The sequence below is a fragment of the Drosophila arizonae genome, chromosome 4 (assembly GCF_054131065.1).
Source record: "Drosophila arizonae isolate 15081-1271.41 chromosome 4, UAZ_ARI_1.0, whole genome shotgun sequence".
Taxonomy (NCBI): domain Eukaryota; kingdom Metazoa; phylum Arthropoda; class Insecta; order Diptera; family Drosophilidae; genus Drosophila; species Drosophila arizonae.
The window spans coordinates 1,523,684-1,542,873 of record NC_142924.1 but is presented as its reverse complement, the minus strand read 5'-3'; the positions used below and the strand labels follow the sequence as shown (position 1 = coordinate 1,542,873).

Here is a 19,190-nt window from a genome sequence, read left to right as displayed (position 1 = left end):
CTCTTCGCATATGCCCCATTGTCCCGCCTCGCATTGTGTGCTGTGGCAAGCGAGTGTTTAATTGCCGCCAAGATATGTCAAGTGTTTACAAACAGTTACAACAGTTTAAATAGGTTCTCATAGCGCCCATAGTGCCGTATCATGTCTGAGTAGTGTGTGGGCTCTTGAATGAAAAAGTGATTTACAAGCAGTTGCCATCAATTTGTTATGCCAGAAGTTCTTATCGAGCGAGCACTCTAATTGCATATAGACATGGAATTTCCCTGAAGCTGACACGACCTCCTCTATTCCATCCACCCTCTATTCGACTAAATATAATATTATTTGTTTTTTCTATACCATAAACAATAAAATGTATATTCCCTGTTATATCTCTGTTATACTTCTGTAAATCTCTATATATCTGAAATAAATTGATCTTGGATAACATATTCAATTCTATTTAGTTGATATAGACTGCCTGCCTATTGCCCATATATGATATCATTTGCTAATCTTTTTAATTTTAATCATAATCTTTTTCATTTGCAATTTCAATTTGCATTTTGTCTTCGACTGAGACTCGCATTTAGTCTAATTAATGTGCAATTTGGCCCACGGTGGCATGCGATGTGTGACCTACCTTTTGGCCCGCCCCTCTCTAGTCTCGCCTGCCTCTGTTTCTTCAGCTGTCCCACTTGCTCTCTTCACTTCCTTATGAGGCTACTTGGCTCGTTAACATTTTTCCCACAGCAGTCAGCCTGCTGCTGCTGCCTCTGCTCCTGCTGATGCTGAATCTCGCTTGGGCTTCTATTCAGATATGGTGACTGGACCAGAGCCTGAGCCTGAGTCTGTGCCTGTGCCAGCAGCTTATTTATTGCATATAAAGCGTCACCTACAGCCGGGTGCCCCGAGCAGCAGGAGCATGCGGAGCAAGAGGCGCCACTCATATGACGTCGTCAACGTCGTCTGAGCAACGGCTTGGCATAAATTAATGAAGGGCACTTTGTGTTTGCTGCTGCTGCTGCTGCTGCAACTGGACAATGCTCAGTGGGTTAGATGTTGCTGCAGTTATCTCTCTCTCTCTCTCTCTTTCTGTTGGTCTCCCTCTCACTTTGTTTACATTGCATTTTGTCACACGTTGAGCTGAAAGCGACGCCAATTTGTCTGAAATGTTTTGAATTCTAAGCGTTCTGGAATTGTGTGGGCGAGCAGAGGGCATGGAGGGGACATAGCGGAACTAGATGGCAACGTGCTGCACGTGCTGAATGCGGATGTGATGCTGCTCCTCCTGCACCCACTGCTCCTGCTGCTGCTGCTCCATGAACGTGTGGCTCATGGCCAAGCCAGAGCTGTGCTTTATGTTTCACCTCCTGCAGCTATTTGGCCAGCTATTTTCTGTGCATGTGTCAGTGTAGGCGTGTGTGTGTGTGTGTGTGTGTGTGTGTTTGTGTTTGTTTGTTTGCCATTTGGCTCTTTTTCATATATTCACACGAGCGGCTCACAGCTCACGGCTAGCCACACTTTGAGTCAATCAAAATGCTGCCAGCCACATTCACAAGCCACCGAGACCAGGCCAGCGTCATCGTCATCGTCATCAGCATCGCCATCGCCATCATCGGTCCATGGACATCTGCCTGGCCACAGGCAGCCGTGTGAATTATGCGCCGATAAAGTTGCCCCGTTTTGGGGGCCAGCTCGTTACCCATATTGTGTTGCAGCCGCCTGCAGAAAAGCAAAACACCTGCTGCAGATGCCACAGTCCGTCTGTCCGGCCATCTGTCCGTCCGTTCGTCCGGCTGTCTGTCTGTCTGGGTCGAGGCTCCTCACACATTGATCTTATCGCAACGCGCGCTCACACCCAAAATGAAAAAGTAAGGCTCCAAAAAAAGTGAAAAAGGAATTTATTTGGAGGGCAAGTGAACGGCTGCTAGATACCCTGCAGAGAGCTCTTTAAAAAGTACTAACAGTGGCGGTTTCGGTTTTGAAATATTTTTTCGATTTTGGTCACTCTGAAAAACTATCGATAAAACTCATAGCATTCAGCAAATTCAAATTTCTGAAAACTCTGTGTCTTACGAATCTATATTTATTAACTTTGGATCTTTTTCTGATTATATTATATATATTTCTTTATGCTTCTGTTTTTCCATTTTCATTTATCGATTTCTATAAATTAGTATACTATATATGGTATACAAGTCTGAATTGAGTTCTAGCTGATTTTGGCAAACTCAGGTGTTCACCAAAAATGTAAACTTCCCATTTCATTGACTACAGGGTATACATATATAAAAAGAAAGAACGCAGAGCATCAAGAGCAGAAGAGCTCCACTGAGCAGCGACTGCCGTGCTACGTAGCCTGTGTTTGAGTTGCAGTTGGAGTCTGGGCCTGGGTCTGGGTCTGGGTCTTATCTTTAGGTTCCATAGGCTGTATGGCTGTGCCGGCTGCTTCGACTGCTCCTGCGCTCTGCCTTGGCCTTGGGCTTTTGCTTTAGCATTGGCTTTGGCTCTGGCCTGGCTCTGGCTCTGGCTCTGGCTTTGGCTGTCGTTTCTCTTGGCCATTTATTTACATACATCGCAGTGCGCTGGCTGCTTCAACTGGCTCGAGTCAAGGGCCGCAGCTCGCCTTATTGTCTGGCCACGACGATGCTGATGCCTGTGCCGATGCGGATGTTGGCTGCTAATTTCACCTTTTCACAGATTTCGCGTGGCTCCATTTGCTGCCTTGTGTGGGTTGCTGCGACTCGGGCAAAACTCTTCAACCACACACTGCCAGCCGCTGTGTGTCCCATCAGCTACATCTTCAATTATTTAGCTCCAGCTGCAGCTTACATGCTTGAGTTGATTTTCGCAGTGTATTGAGTCGTCGCTCTGCTTGGAGCTTGGAGCGCTCCCACTTGACTTGTGGGAGGTTCATGAAAAATTGAGCAAGTGCCGCACTTGCAATTTCAACAGCTCATCTGCCGCTGCGCAAAACAATCTCGTTCCCTGGCAGCTGCCAGTTGGCAGTTTGGACTTTGGGTGCTATTTCGCTTCGCTTCGCTTCGGTTGGCCTCTCTGCCAATGTCTGAATTTCTGCGCCTTTACTTTTTAGTACCAGCCTTGCCTTGACTCGAAGTGTGTTAGCATTTGGAATTTTCAATTGCGAGCTGATTAATTTTCAGTTGTCATTACCCTATATAGAACAGCATTTAGGTTGAAGAGAACTTGAGTTAAAAGATCTCTACAAGATGCATTTAAAGCTTGGGAAATTAATGCGGGAAAGAAATCGTTCGAGACTCGATAACGATTATAGACTAGAAATTGTTGAAATTAGAAAGAAAAACAAGCTGATAGTTAAGAGTTCTTAGATATATGCCTGGGATCTTTAGATATACCAGCCCTGTATTAAATTCCTCAAGTCTTAAACTGTTTATATTTAATGTTTTACATACCTCAGCAATGCTCATTCGTTTTTTTTAGAAATTCGAATTGGAAATTTCATTCGGAATTCTGTCAATTGCAAAACCCACAATTTGGGCAAACTTCAATCAATAGAGACTTGGGCACAAATGCCACAATACATCAGGCAATACAATTACTGAGCCCAGCTGGAGTTTTGATAGCACCGCCCCCTCTCTCTTTTTCTTCTCTCTCTTCTCTATCTGCCGCCACTGCTCCATTACCATGTCAATGACCAGCTGCTGTGCTCTCAACACACCTGCGGCAGATAAAGCTCTCAAGAGAGCCAAGGCTTTGCCATGAATATGCAGCTGATGCACGTTCTCTACATTTTTTTTTGATGCGGGTGTATATAGGCTACACCCAACCCAGCACCACCCTCTGGCCCCAGTTAGCCCCTACTGCACCCGCCGCCACCTCCTCGTCCTCCTCCTCCTCCTGCTCACTCACACATCATTCTACGCAGTTGACAGTCTTTTGCACTTGCCACGGCTCTGCTTTCCATTTGTTGTTGTTGTTTTTGGTCGTTGGGTAGGAAAAACATACAAAAGCGATTCATAGATTTCCGTTTTGCTGCGCTACAAAACAATGGCATTTTCATGTTGCACGTAAAATGCAGCAGCAACAACAACAACAGCAACAATGGCAACAGCAATTCGAAAAGGCTCTCGCACGATAGAACTTAAGTGCAATTTCATTTTTTCCGATATTACTGCCATTGACGCCCGTTTTTAAGTATCTACAAAAACAAAGACATAGGAATTTGGGAAAATGCTGAAACGGAAGAGCGGAAAACCTATTGATAGGAAAGGCAGCTAAGTGCCTTGGGATAGATAGTGGCTCTAGACCGAGCCCTGATTTAATGGCTTTGGAATGTTTCATTGAGATAAGCAGCAATTCGTTGTCCTGGCTGGGTATAAATAGTCGGCGTAGACAGCGTTTGAGACACAGTTCATTTGAAGCTCTCAAGATGGTAAGTTGAGGACCTTCAATTGTCAGCGAGTGCTCTAAACTGTTGTATTCCCATTTAAAGAATACTCTGCGACTTATTGCTCTACTGCTTGTGGTGCTCACTGCTCAGGCAAGCATTATCCGCAAACCCGAAGTGCCGAATACGAAGAATGCTGTCCAAAAGTCACGGCCTAAGGTTGAGTTACCCCAAGGGGCAAGGAAGCCTATTCAGATCCAGGCGCCCAATGAAGCACAGGCTACGGAGGATTCACCGGTGGTAGGAAACCCTGAGCAATCGTCGCAACCTAAAGTAGAAGTTCCCAATGTGATCTCTTCTGTTCAGTCTGTGGAGCCCAAAGTAGAACTGCCGAGTGTGATCTCACCTGTGCAGCCAGCCATCGAACAAGCCCAACAACCCATAGCTCAGGAGGCATTTGCTGTTCCCCCGGCGGCAGCGAGCCCTGTGCAATCCCAGCCACAGTCAGTCGAAGCGCCAGTCAATGTAGTCCCTCAGATCGCCTCGAATCCTGAGCCGTCGGTAGTGCAAGGTAATGCGATCCCCCAGGTGGCTGAGAATCCCGTGGAGCCAGAGCAGTCTAAGCCAGAGCAAATCAATAGAGTCGCTCCAGAGCCGAAGATTCCCAATATATCGATTGGCGCTAACGTAGTCAGCTTTGTTGCCAGTAAAGTCCAGTCGCAAGCAGCTCCAGCTGTGGATAGTGAGATTCCCGTGCGATCTCAGGCACAGAAAATCGCCAAACCTTCTGCGGAAAATGCTGAAAAAGTCGTAGGCAAAGTGGAGGGCAGTGACAACCAAGTTGTAGATCAGGTACAAGCTGAGCCGCGCGGGTTCTTCGGCGCGAAATACCCTCAGGCGTATTATGTCGTCAATCCGGGATTCAATGGTACGTTCGTACAGCAGCCCTATGTAAAGCCGCCTTTCGTACCATTCCAACCTAACTTTGGCGGCCACAAAGGCTACTACTACGTCCTGCCCAACAACACCAACCAGACCATATACTACGGATACCACAACAAATTTGGTGGTTATCCCATAAGAGTTGTTCCTGGCAATGTGACGGTTCATAATTATGCTAAGCCCGGCTTCTTCCCTTTCCCTCTGAGACCAATACCCTTCTGGAAGTCCGATGAGGCAGACAACAACAGCAGCAACAACGATGAACCTCTCTTCATTCCCTACTATCCGCAAGATTATTCTAACTACGACGCCCCAGACTTTATTGTAAATAACGAACGTGTACCCGTGGGTCAGGCCCAGGGTCAAGGCCAAGGTCAGGGCCAGGGCGCCCACCAGCAACAACAGCCGAAGGAGCTTCAGCTGATTGGCCACATCTACATTTACAAAACACCCAAAACCGGCGGCAATCCAAGACCAGCAGCGGATGAAATTGTGGGCAACTTTGAGGAATCTGATTTCAGAATCAATGAGCCATTCGGCAACACTCAGCTGCTGTTGCAGCCGGTTTATCCTGGCAACGGCGGCAACAACAACAACAACGATAACGTCCCCAATCACATCAACGAGATCTATAAAAGTCTGCATCTGGTGCATCCGTCGCTCCAACAGCGTTCCCAAGCACCTGCCCAAAGCGAGGATAGCTCCGTGTTCTTTGCCGTGGATATACCCAAGCCAATCTATCGTTTCTTCAAATCCATCTTTGGCGCCTTTTCGAACTAAATAAGATGACCTGAAAGAACTAAGAACTCAACAACAACAACATCAACAACAACAACAACATCAACAACAACAACAACAACAACATCAACAACAACAACAACAACAACAACAACAACAACAACATCAACTATAATGAATCGCCCCTCTTTGTATTAGTAATATAAGTTAATCTTAAGTCGCGCACTTCAGTAAAAACATTCTACTCACAATATATGACTTTCAATGGGTTGAGATAGGAATATAAAGATCAATTATGAGTTGAAAGATATTTTATGAAATGGGTAGAAAAATGAATACCAGGCATAATTGATTAAATTAGTAAATGCCTAACTTGATAATTTTATGTTATAATATTCATAAGAGCCCATTGGAGTAATATACAGATATATTGGAAGATAAACGTCGTGCGCTGCGCACAAAGGCAGAGTCTGAATGCTAACAGCTTGCCTTTATTAAGATGATCATCGCATAATTATCATAAACATCATCTCTCATTAGTGGATATGGATGGGACAACCCGTTCAATTTGTTGAAAGTGTGCGGCGATATAGCAGGGGGAAACAAGATAGAATCTGAGTAGATAGGTGGTCTAAGACTTGAGTGGACGGGAGAGACAAAGGAAGAAAGGATCTCGACTATATAAGGAAACCCCAATCTAGATCTAAGGCACAATGACTGCAGAAGGATAAACTAGACTAAATTATAACATATAATATAATTAAGTTATCAAAGCCTCAAAACTAATATGCCCATGTATATATATATATATATATATATATATGTAATGTAAACTCTGACTGCACAAGCTGCTGTGCATTATGCAGAGTCCTATCAAAATATTGTGTATTTCGCCTCCTGCCTGCAGCTGCGAGCTTTTCGTTCTCTTTATTTGTATTTATTTTGTATGTTATCTCATGGGGTTGAATGTGCCTGTTGGCATTTGCCATTTTAATGAATACATAATTAGTCTTTTTGCTAACCATTCAACCTTGCACACCCTCACACACACACCCACACACACATACATACATACAGAGAGAGACTAATGCAGCTGCTCTTGTGCACCTGCTCAAAATTCATTCATTCATATATGAATTTTCATGCAACATGCAGCAGCACGTAGAGGTTTATCAAAGGCCTTTGTGTTAGTGTGTGTGTGTGTGAGCTTTCAGCTATCTGTGTCCGTTTCGTGGGCTCCGCATTGCTTATTGGTTCGTTTCCAGGCTCTTGCTCATGCAATATTGAGATAATGTTTGCCCTGGCTCATAATTGCAAGGATTACGCTCATAAAGTTGGACAGAGCAGGAGCCGAAGCGGGAGCCGGAGCAGGAGCACTTCACTGTTTGCATTTCACTTGCAAATGGCGGAAATGCGAGAGATGGGTAGAGACAAAGGGAGAGAGAGGGGGGAAATTGCTATTTGCTGATAGCGTTTATTTAATATTTAATTGATTTTATGCCCAAGCGATTTTTCCATTAGCCTGACACACAATTCCAGTTCCAAATGCCACGGCAACGGCAACGGCTACCTGCACAGGCAGTTGGCTTATTGTTGAGTGCACGTACATATGTGTGTGTGTGTGTGGGTATGCTTATCTGATTACTTGCTTGTTTGGCATAATTAAGATAGTATGAATAGGCTTGAAATTGCGAAAATATGACTCAAAATTTTCACTATGATTCGCAGTTTGTATTGAGTTTAAGCTGATATATTTAACTGTAGTTGCCCTCTGAAGCATTTCCCTACATATCAGCCATTTCAGTCGCACTGCAAACACAAACTGTTTAACCCTTTAACCCACTCGCCGAGTGCAGTAATCAGGCTAAACAATGCCAGCCGCAGCAGCCGTGTGGCTGCGCTCTGCCGAACCACGAACCACGAAGCACATGAACCACTAAACAAGCGTCAGGCCACAGCGCATCAGCATCAGCATCAGGATTGCCATCAGCAGAGGCTGCGGCAGCTAATCATAATTATCGGCGACATCATTTAAATACTGTGCTGGACAACGGCACGTATACGCAATGTTGTTATTTACTCTTTAAAGCAGCGAGTGAGGAAACGCCGTAAGCCTCAGCCTTGCCTGTCATTGCCTCGCCTCGCCTTGCAGGACTTTTTAAGCAGAAACTTTATTGCCCAAAGGAGCCAAATCGGAGAGACGGAAGCAGCCCATAAATATATCATGAAATCAAAAACTTTGCCACAACTTTTCCGATGCTCTCTCTCTCTCTCTCTCTCTCGTTTGACAGAGCGTGTTCCCTTTGATTGGTGGTGCGCCACGGCAAGCTGTGGGTGCTGTGCCACTCCTGCTCCTCCACGTAACCCCACTGCCAATCAGTTGCGTGTGTAAAAGTGCTGTGCAACAACTGCTCAACAGACATAGAGAGTGAGAGGGAGAGATAGAGAGAGACAGAGAGAGCTGTGTAATGCGCTTCCGTTTCCGGCTGTCCATTTGGCTCAGCTCTCGCCACATGACGCTTGGTCACAATTCCGGCTGCTGCTCGATCCGGCCGGAGAAGCAGCCTCTTGGATACACTCAATTCAATAAAACTTGTGTCCATTTAATTTAAAATTCTCTCTTTCTCTCTCTACACTCTCCGTCTCTTTCTCTCTCTCACTCAGTCGCTGTTCTGCTGGCCTTTGGCTTGGGCAAATTAATGGCGTTAAAATTAGTGCCATAGACAAATTCCGCACTTGGCACCTGACCAGCAGCTGTCTGTGCAAAGTTTACCTTTTTTCCTCCTCTCAGTTTATTTGGTTGTCACTTTGTGGCTAAATTATGCCGGGTCCGGGCCACTGGGAACTGGGAACTGGGAGCTGGGAGTTGCTGTTGCTGCTGCTGCTGCGGCGACACGTGTAACTGTAGCTCTAAGTGGCTGGCAACCTTTCAAAAACTTTTACATTCAACTCGCATCTTAAAGCTCTGCTTACATTTTACACAAATAGAAAGCTTATACATTTCCGGATTTTGTTGTGTTTTGCAGCACTGAACGTTGGCAGACGTCCGGAGCACCGGGACCGTCGCTTTTTTGGCATTTTACGCGCCGGCAAGCGAAAGGACGACGGTAAGTGGGCAAGTGCTCCATGGAGCCCTAATGAAACCAATTAAGCAAACAGCCAGCCATACAATTTGTGGCACTGAGGCAGCACAAAATGAAATATCAAAGGGCTAGACAAAGGGTAAACAAGCTGTCCAACTGCACGGCGTTTCGGTGTCCAATTCAATTACGCAAATGCTACATGTAACGAGCCAGAGATTCAAATTCAACGAATTTGAAATGCGCTGCTACCACTTTAGGAGCACAGCCAGTGCTGTGAAATGTTTGAAAAGAAATCTGAAAGCTTTGAGTAATACTCTGAGAGGATTTTTTTGACTGAGTATATATTATAAAGCAAAACTGAATACGGTGGTCAATTCTGAAGTGTTGTATAAAGTCTGAAATAACTTGAGTGTTGGATAAGGTCTAAGATATTGCCATATTATTACCATATATCAATGCAATTGGTCATTGATCGACAGATTTGCCTAGGATGAATAGCTAGTAATGTCCATAATATCAGTAAAAGTGTTGAAAACACATAGAATAAAATACATAATAGTAATATTTAGTGTTGGACAGTTTTATAAGTAATCGTATATTTATTATTATGTGAAGGAGCTAAATCAAATTTGCTTGCAAAACAACTAGTTGGTCTAGTTTTTATAATACTAATAATAGTGTTGAACAATGTCAAATATAGTTATATTTTAGTGCTGTAAAGCCAATTTATAGCTTCAATATAGAGTCAAGGCAAAACGTTAACTTTTAATGTAAGCTGTTAGTGAAATTAATATAGCTTTCTTTTTTACCTTTGTGATTGGCAGTGTTGCAAAACGCCAGTAGCCACATTTGAAATGTTTTTCAGCATTTTGTGTAATAAACTTTGCCCAAGCAGATTGCAAGTTGCTCCGCAAGTTTCTCTAAATCAGTATAACTATTTGAAGTGCTTCCCTCCGCTCCACCTGTTCACCTGTCCAGCAGGTAAAAACAATTTTGAGTAGTCAATTGAAATTGTGCCAGTTTCCGTCGCATATTTGCTTGCACCGGACCGTACCGGACCGCACCGGGCCCGGCCGGAGCTGAGCACAAAAGCCATTTGAGCAAAATCAATAGATTTGTTTTGGACCGCAGGCCAGGAAACTTTTGATGGCGACTCCTGGACACAGTTCGAGGCCAACAACTGGCATACAAATTGGGGCTTAGCAGCTCAAGAGATGATTCTATGTGGCCAGTGAATGGAATTCAATTCATGCTCGTTCACAAAGCGAATAAGGGTGTCTAGGATTTGCTTATGCGAGTGTAGAGATTATATAACTAGCTACGGAATGAGTCCCGAGCGGGCATTATGCAGTCAGCTATGCCTGATTTCGATGCAGCTATTTGTTCTCCCTCCCTCCCTCTCTCGCTCTCTCTTTCTCTCTGCCAGTCATGCTCTAAGCTCAGCATTTGGTCAAATTGTTGTGCGCTTTGTCTGCAAGAATGTGTGTGTGCATATGCCTCCCTCTGTCTTTCTCTCCCTCTTTGTGTGTGTGTGTGCACAAAGGCTTAAAAATGTTAATAACTCTGCGCATTGATGAACAAAAACCCCGATGCTTAACTCATCAGCAGGAGCAGCGCGTCTCGCCGCTGTCTCGAGTCTTTCCACGTGCCACAAAGTGGATTAGCGCCGGTCTGTTCCGGCCGGTCTTGGCAAGATTGTTGGCCTATGGGATAGGCTGAATGCCTTTAAATGGCCACATTTATATCAATTGAAAGCAAAACTGGCGCCAGGCCCACCCGTGGTGCGCACATCTTGCTGGCCAGGCAGACGCATTCATCATGCTCACCCCGAACACTCGTATCGTTGTCTCTCTCTCTCTCTCTCTGCCTCTCTCTCTGACACCCTGTCGCCTTCAATTAAATGCAAATTATTCTGCACCTGTCTCCGCGACTCGCCGTGATCAATCCAACTTATGTCAGGCACAGCTTGGGCCGCTGCACTTCAAATCCGAGGACCCGCTCCATCCTGCTGACTGCTGACACTTTAAATGGATTACGGGTCAGGTCCGGCGGGCCTAATGGCCATGCATAATACAGCAGCTGCGCACAGTAGCCGAAACGTCAGCTCGCCAGTCAATTGATGTTGGATAATCACTAGGATTAGCTCGCATATTGAAATCGAGACCGGTTTCTTTATTCAAATGTGCGCCTACATCAGCGTGATTCGACTTGATGTATAATTGATAAGTTACAGTTATATATATTATAGCTAAAAGTATATTCTTTTTTCGTGTCTAATAAATTCTCAAGTAGTGCTTATAGTACTCCTAATTCTAATAGGTCTGCATTGCTTAACTTAAGTTGCTTACTCCGAACTATATTCCGAATTGTACTTTATTATATATAGACTGATATAAACACCCGAAAAAGTATTCCGAAAAATACTCCGAATAATCATTACTCCGAAACTTACTCCGAAATGTTTTTCTTATCAGCTTGTACTCCTCTTTTGTATCCTTTTTAGTACTACTCGCCCAGAAATAATTGTTTACCCCTATAGTATTTTCTAATAGTTTTCCGAACCGTAGTTTCTTATTGTCTACCTACTCCTAACTGCTATTATATCTTATGGTCTGCCTCGCCGTCTTGCCAGTTGTGTTTACATCCATTTTGTTACTTTTAATTGTCCACTGAAATATGCCATGGTCGTTCTCTGCTGGCTCGAGAGTCGAGAGCTATGCAAATGCTTAAAGTTGAGGTTCAAGTGCGCGACTGGCCGCAGTCAGCAGTGCTGTGTACCCCTGGCTCTAATATGCCCCCCACCCAGCCATTACCCCTTGCTATTTGGAATTACAACAAACCCAATGCGGAAAGAGACGAAAAGCAAACAACAAAAGGCATAGAAACGAGAGACGCCAAATCCGAATCGGATTTCGATTTTGACGGCGACTACGAGACAACTTCATAGCTGGCATTTTTACCATTGCCAGACAGAAGACAGGAGGAGGGGGAGGAGGAGGAGGAGGAGCAGTAGCAGTCGGACATGGGCGAGGATGTCTACATGACTTGAACAATTTTGTAATTACTTTGAGCCGCATGCAAATGCAGCGACCTTCTGTCTTTCTCTCTCCATCTCTCTCCCTCTCTCTTTCTCTCCCTCTCAGTTGATAGTTGAGTATAATTTCTTTGGCTGCTGGAATTTTATAATTAATCGGCAACGTTTTTCACACGACTTTATTCACAACCAGGCATCCCTGACATCAATGAACTCGTCCCGCTCCTCCGCATAGTCGGCGTCCTCCGCCTCCTCCTGGTCGTGGCGCGCATAATGATTGAATAACATGTCCCGATGCGATGGCATCAGCTTGCCGCTCTCACAGCCATGTTTGTCCTCATACGTGATCTCGCCCATGCCCATGCCCATGCCCAGGCCCAAGCCGTGACTGTGACTGTGACTGTAGCTGTGACCTGGACTGTGACTGTGACTGCCACGCCCCATATCGCCGTGACCGCTCCCGCCCCCGCCGCCACCTTCGCCAGAGAAGCCCACGACTTTGTAGACTGTCTGCTTGATGCCGCCGCCCCCGCCGCCGCCGCCTCCTGCACCGCCGCGCAACACCTTGTAGACCGTGTGGGTGTGATGATGCGTCTTCACCTTGACGGGCACGTGGATAACGAGTCGTCGGCTGGAAATGCGACGCGCCTGCAACATTGTCGCCGTCAGCAGCAGCAGTGTGAGCAGATTGCTTGCTTTAAGAGGATGCGCGGGTAGCTGGAGAGTGGGGGAGAGAGAGGGTGAGAGAAGGAGAGATTAGTAAGTGGTATGAATGGACTCTCTGCTAAGAGGACTTATTTGATACGAATAATACAGTTATTTGCTGAAAGTTAATGCCTGAAGTCATCAATCAAAGTGATTGAATGACTAACAAGTATGAAAGTTGACTTATCGAAAGTCTTCAGAGTAACTGCAATATAAACACCGTCTTAAAATATGAAATGTTGCAAAATTTTCAAATGATTGAAGGATGATTGAGCACCTAGAAGGTGAAGTTCTTCAATCATGGTAGTGCTGCCATGCATATAAAGTCAAGGAGTCTGCCTTGCAGCTGACTGATCGCATCAATCATTCACTATAATAAGTCTGCTCTTGATTGACATTCGATATATCTAGACTTGACTCTTTGTCAATCAAATTGATGTAACACTGGAATAGCTGCAGCATCCTTTGACTGTATTTCACTTTATAATCCTTTGCCTTGATTGCGATGCATTCGCATTCACTTGATTCACTGCCAAACACTCACGAATGATTCACTCACTTGTCGCATTGTTGATGTGGTTGGTCTGTGTGATACTCGAAGCGTTGATTGATTGCGGCTAATACCGTCTTGCCACCGTTTGCGGCACGTTCGCTTGGCGCACTGCCTGGGCGGGCTGGCGGCTGGCGCGCTTTTATATCGGCTGTGGGCTGGGCGCAGGGGTTCACTGCACCTTGGCGGTGCAGCGCATGTGGTGCACATTTGATGTGGCCGCTGCAGCCTCCGCTTGCCGGCCACATTTGCATGCCGCGCGCCTGCCACGCCTGCCACGCTGGCGCCCCGCATTACGTGTGTTTAATTATGATTAACAAGCTTGCTGCACGGCCCTCCCCCCCTCACACACGGCGGCCTCAGTGGGCGCGGCTGTTGCAAGTGCACTCGTGCGCACCACAAGGTGGCAACAATTGAACAATTTTCGCCACAGCTTCTCGTTGCCCACCTCTCTCTCTCCCTCTGTCCCTCTTTCTGTCTCTGGGATCTGCGGCATGCAAAACGGAAGTAGGCTCTACCAGGCGCTGTGCAGCCCTCCCTGAGCTAATCCATTCCAAAACAACGATTATTAACTCATCTCACATAACTAAATGATATTGCTGTGCAGCTCATCGACAATTGTTCAACTGCAACATTTTGTTGCAACTACGCGAAATGCGGAACAATGCGACACACTTTTTCATACGATCGTAATTTAGATGTAATTATTATAATTTGAGTGGATGGTTCGATTTAATAACTGAAAAGAAATGATAGCAAGTAAGCTTTAGTTGAGCGAGCTATTAGCTTGGATATTATGTCTCTGGAACAGTCGAGAAGAGTTTGATATATACTAATTATAGAGAGAGAGGGAATTGTAAAATAGATGGAGCAATAAAAGGAGAGAGAGATAAATAAGTATATATTCTCTTCTAATAAAGATTTATCCCGCAATATACCAAGTGGAAGGCAATTTCTGTACACTCATCCTCTAAAAAGAGTCAGAAGGACAATCAGCTAACATTTCTGTAGAAAAGTTCTTCTAGATATCTCATTAATTACATCAATTCCAGTCGCCTTTCATATCAATATCAATCCCTCAAAGTCTCATCCCTTCGCCTCTTGCCTTGCACGAAATCAGTTCTTGATTCAGTTAAAACTTCCGTTAGTTTCGTTTATGTGCAACATTTATTCAAACCCAGCGCAAGATGTGCAGCCATAAAAGTGAATATCCTGTGGGAGGGAGGGATATATGGATCTGTATGTGTATAGCCTACGTATGCCAGCTAATGAAACGAAAGTTTTTTCTCATGCTTTCTGTGGGTCCAACTAAGTTGGCCATAAGTAAACTGGGAATGCGTTCTGCAGAGCGTGCCCCATGAATTCTATAACTTTATGGGCAATGAGCCGCACTCTAATTGTCCAAAAACATGCGGACGAAAGGGGGCGGGGGCGGGGCTCAGCCTGCCTCAATGGCAAAATGTTTGCCCGGGCGTAGTTATAATTTTGATCAACTTTTATAGAAGCGGGAGGAGATGATGAGGTGGCCTTAGCTCCGAAAATGCTGCATGTGGCAGCTACAACAGCTGCACAAGTTGTAAGTTTGTAGTTGTTGTTGTTGTTGCTGGTGCCTAGTCATAAACTGCATGCGAAATTGCCAAAAAGCACACACACACACACACAGAGTCGGAGGTGTGTGGAGCAGCAGAAAGTTGCTCATTTACAGCGAGTGAGTCGCGAGTGAGAGTGGGCGGCAGATAGCGAGTGTGGGCGTGGGCGTGGCCAATAAAACGAGGCGCTGACAAGCGGCTGTAAGCCCCACCACATAGCAAAAGCCAGGCCAGAAGTAAAACAGCCTAAAAGCCTAAAGCCCCTAACCAGGCCGTAAATCCGGAAGCTGCGCAACAACTATTTAGCCCTACCAGCCGCTAGCCTGGCCTCTGCCACTCCCCGACCGCCCACCAGCCGCCGCCGCCGCCCAAGTAAACTCGTAAATTTTAGGAAATTACAACAGGGGAAAGTCCTTGCCAGGACAGCGACTCGGCTCTAAATTAAGTAAAAATGCGGCACGAAAGTTGGGCCTAGACGAGCTCTGGCTGCGTGCTGGGGCGTGGCCAAAAGTTTGTACACCTGTTGGCCGAATAAGCCGGGGCGTTAATTAAAGGTACAGCTACTCCAACTCCAACTCCAATTGCAGCTCCAACTCCAACTCCGACTCCACTTTCGCCTGGCAATTCCAGCTACAGCTAGGTGCTGGCCATGGATCAGGAGACGCGCTCAGATTTGTGGGCCGCACAAAGTTTTTTGGCCATGCGCTTCAGATTTATGCCAAACTAAAGCACTTGATGGCCAACTAGTTGGCATTTAATGGCTCTATTATTGGAGTTTCGGAAAGTGCCGTAACAAATGGGTTACGCTTCATGCACGCCATCAGTGTTGCCAGCCGTTGAGCTCCGGAATAAGTTGGATTGTGGATAAAAATAAGCTAAAACAAGCTAAAATGTACGAAAAATGCTGGAAAAGCGGGCTAGAAAAATGTAAGAAATTATCAAATGTCTTAGTAAAGTATAAAATGTATTAGTACAGTATCAAATGTCTTAGTAAAGTAATAAAGATATTAGTGGTATTAGCTAGTATTTTGTTTAAGTATTTCCTTTTAAGTGTTTCCTCTAAGCATTTCTTCTAAATATTTCTTCAAAAAATGTTCTCTAAGAATTTCTTTTAAGCATTTCCTTCAAGAATTTCTTCTAAGTGTTTCCTCCAAGTATTTCCTCCTCGAATTGAACGACCACTGAATATTATTTTTCACTTTACTGCTCTTTACTGCACTGCACTGTTGACCCCCACCGAGTCTGAGCGACTGAAGAAATGCTGAAGCTGCTGCCCTTTATATAGGGCATCTTTCACTCACACACTCACACACGCTCAACTGTTGTGCCCTCCGCCAGGTAGGGATCGTTGCAGCCGAACTTAAATTGAGCAATGAAAACACTCTCTGTTGCTTCGGGCATTCTAGCTTCGTTTTACTCAACTATAAAGAGGAGAGAGTATTGCTGCACACATATAGAAAACTTAGACGATCTACTGTAGTTCTTCCTTCTCCCTTGACTGATTGCAGACAGACGGAGAGACAGACACATATACGCGAATTACATCTCAACCTACGCTGCTCAAGAATATATATGCTTGATAAGGCCTAATGTTCATGGCATAGAGAGCAGCTCCTTCTATTCCATAGCTCTCTCTAGTCTGCATAGTCTGCATACTTTCAAATAAGCTAGATCTAGCCTGAAATAGGCTAAGCTGGCAGCACTGCAAGGTGAGTGCATGCCAAGCGGGCATAAAGTGTTAGCCAGGCTGCAGCAGTTGCTCTGTTAATTTACACATATTATTGGATACCTAGCGAAAAGCTTTGTTGGTTGTGGCAAAATAAAACAAACAAGCTAAACGATAGTCTGGTGTAGCATTGCCTGCTAAAGCGGGTTTGCCAAACTGATCTATATATAGATGGGAGAAATGTGAATTCGGGCAGCTAGACTCTGAAGAGATTAGATCAGAGAAGAGAACAATTCTGCTGTTGACTAATATTTATAGAAGATCAAATTTTTAGACAAATACTATAAATGGATTCTTGAGAAAGAATTGTTCGACGCTCCGAATCAAACGACGCTTTTTCATTCAAATTCAAATTTAATAACTTTTGTCAAAAAACTTCAGCGAAAATACTTTAAGCTAGACTCCAGCTCCAGCTGAAGCAAGTCTTACGATGAGCGCTGCCTACCGCAATGTAAAATATATATGTATTCCAGTTAGATCTTGAGTCCACGTCCTTACCCAGAAGCTACAGCGCTTTATCTCGGACGCATCTCGGCGCGCAGCAGCAGCGAGATAGTTGAGAATTCGCTTTTGGTGCCCCAAGTCAAATGTGGCAGAGCATCAGCTGCCCATCAAAGCCACCTGCACATGGTGGTGCTGGTGGTGCTGGTGTTATTGGTGGTAGTGGCCCACCCAACCGCTCTTTATAGAATCTTGAAAGCGTGCCGTGGCAGCTGTCCGTCCGTTCGTCCGTCCGCCTGCCTGTCCCGCTTCGTGCTGCTGCTTCGCTCGTTGGCCCGAAGGTGCGCAGGCAATAAATTTCGATTACATAATTTGTAAATTGTTATAACCCGGTGAAATTACCATGAAATCTTTCACAAAGGCATTACGAAATCTGCCACTTCTGCTGCCTTGCCAGCTTCATAAAGTTTTATGGCATTTGACTCTGTCTTTTGTTTTGTTTTTTTCCCCCCATTTTTGAGGAGCATCTAACAATAATGCGCTTTGGTTTCGCCATGTTAGCCATGAAAGGAGGCCCAGGCAGTCTGAGCCTCGTTGCCTGGGTGGGCTGTACCAAGAAAGTAAAGGGGGTGGGCGTGGCTCATGTTACGCATCGTTGCATAGATGATCTTTATTTTCTTTTTGTTTCTACTTCATTTTTTTTTGCTCTCTCATTTAACTTTTGTTGCCGCGATTAGTTTTTATGCTCAGACACTTGAATTTTCCATTCGATGTGGCCACCAAATAGGAAATCGCAAATTCCATTTCTAATTATCAGTGCCACGCCCCCCATGTCCATGTCCATGTCCTGTCTATCTGTGGGCAAATTGAATGCCAGCCAGCTCGCATTTGCGGCTGCTTATCTCGGCTCTTATCACGGCGACTGAGGCTGCGGCTTCTCCTGCTGCTGCTGCTGCTCCTGCTGCTGCGCCGCGTCCTGCGGCCATAAATCAACAGCCAATTACAATAAAAATTTATCATGCACAATAAAAAATGCGTCCAAGACGCTGAAATAATTTACATGGCGCATTTTTCACATTTCTCAAGCGAAGCAATTGGAATTTATAACAATGTCCCCAAAGGGAGCCAATCCGCCTCCTGCCACTCGCGCTCTTCCTCTTCTCCATCTTCGTCTTTCTGGTTTTTGCTATTCAGCAACAATGAAATTTTAATAAAGCACGCGGCACAGGACGCAGTGCAAACGGGATTGGGCTAGGACATAGCTACCTTCTATATAGTGGAGCCTGACATCGTGTCACGATATACGATACGGGCATGAATGAGATAGATTTTTATAATAAATTAGCAGGAATTAAGTAGACAAAATAAATGTATTAAATTAGGCATTGGAATTCAAATGTGTCGTGCTAGCTCGTGCTTTTCGTGCTGGGTATATCAGTTCAATTATGACAGCAGGAGCAGGAGCTGAGATGCATGAGCTCGTGTTATACAAGGCTAATTCGTGTCAACTCGTGATAATCAATAACTCATGCTAACTCGAGCTTATTCGTATAGAGGTACAATAAGTTGTGCCAATTCGTGTTAGCTCGTGAGAGAGTCGTGCTTTCTTATGCTATGTCGTATCAGCTCCTGTTAGCTCGTGCTGATTCACAATAATTTGTAAAGAGTCATGTAAGCACGTGTCAGCTCGTGCTAGAGCGTATTGAATTGCTCTCTTATGGCAAGTCGTGTCAACTCGTGTTCTTAGTTAGTCTCAACTCGTGCTAGCTTGTGTTGATTCGTGTTCACTCGTCAAGCATCGTATCAACTCATGCAGAGCCCTGAGCAAGAACTCGTATAGATTCTTATTGACTACTCACTCATTAGCTCGTTCCGAGACATGTCAGCTCGTGTTGGCTCTATTAGCTTAGTTTACTTTCTTCCTCGTGCTCTCATTAAGGCACATTTGGGGCCATCTCTAGCGCGAACAATAGGTTTGGGTGCACGTGCTCGACTGCACGGCGCAAGCTAAACGACACTTGGAGACATATT

At 45.1% G+C, this 19,190-nt stretch overlaps 3 protein-coding genes across 9 annotated transcripts in view; 2 read left to right on the top strand and 1 right to left on the bottom strand.

The window, feature by feature from the left end:
- Positions 1-19,190, top strand: part of LOC108612466 (uncharacterized) — a 50,683-nt gene that overhangs the window by 22,017 nt on the left and 9,476 nt on the right. For all 7 annotated transcript variants that reach the window (XR_016269641.1, XR_016269640.1, XM_089466560.1 and 4 more), the window contains one exon: positions 9,058-9,138. Coding sequence is in view for 5 of the 7 variants with exons in the window: in XM_089466560.1 (XP_089322686.1) it covers positions 9,058-9,138 (81 nt within the window). In the remaining 2 variants the exon portion in view is untranslated. The remainder of the gene's footprint in view (positions 1-9,057; positions 9,139-19,190) is intronic.
- On the top strand, positions 4,253-6,282 carry LOC149268953 (uncharacterized). Its single transcript, XM_089466561.1, has 2 exons — positions 4,253-4,396; positions 4,457-6,282. The coding sequence occupies exons 1-2, from the start codon at positions 4,286-4,288 to the stop codon at positions 6,071-6,073; spliced, it is 1,728 nt and encodes a 575-aa protein (XP_089322687.1). The 5' UTR covers positions 4,253-4,285; the 3' UTR covers positions 6,074-6,282.
- LOC149268952 (uncharacterized) lies at positions 12,310-16,351 on the bottom strand. Its single transcript, XM_089466562.1, has 2 exons — positions 13,413-16,351; positions 12,310-12,865 (listed from the first exon to the last, which is right to left on the bottom strand). The coding sequence occupies exons 1-2, from the start codon at positions 13,695-13,697 to the stop codon at positions 12,332-12,334; spliced, it is 819 nt and encodes a 272-aa protein (XP_089322688.1). The 5' UTR covers positions 13,698-16,351; the 3' UTR covers positions 12,310-12,331.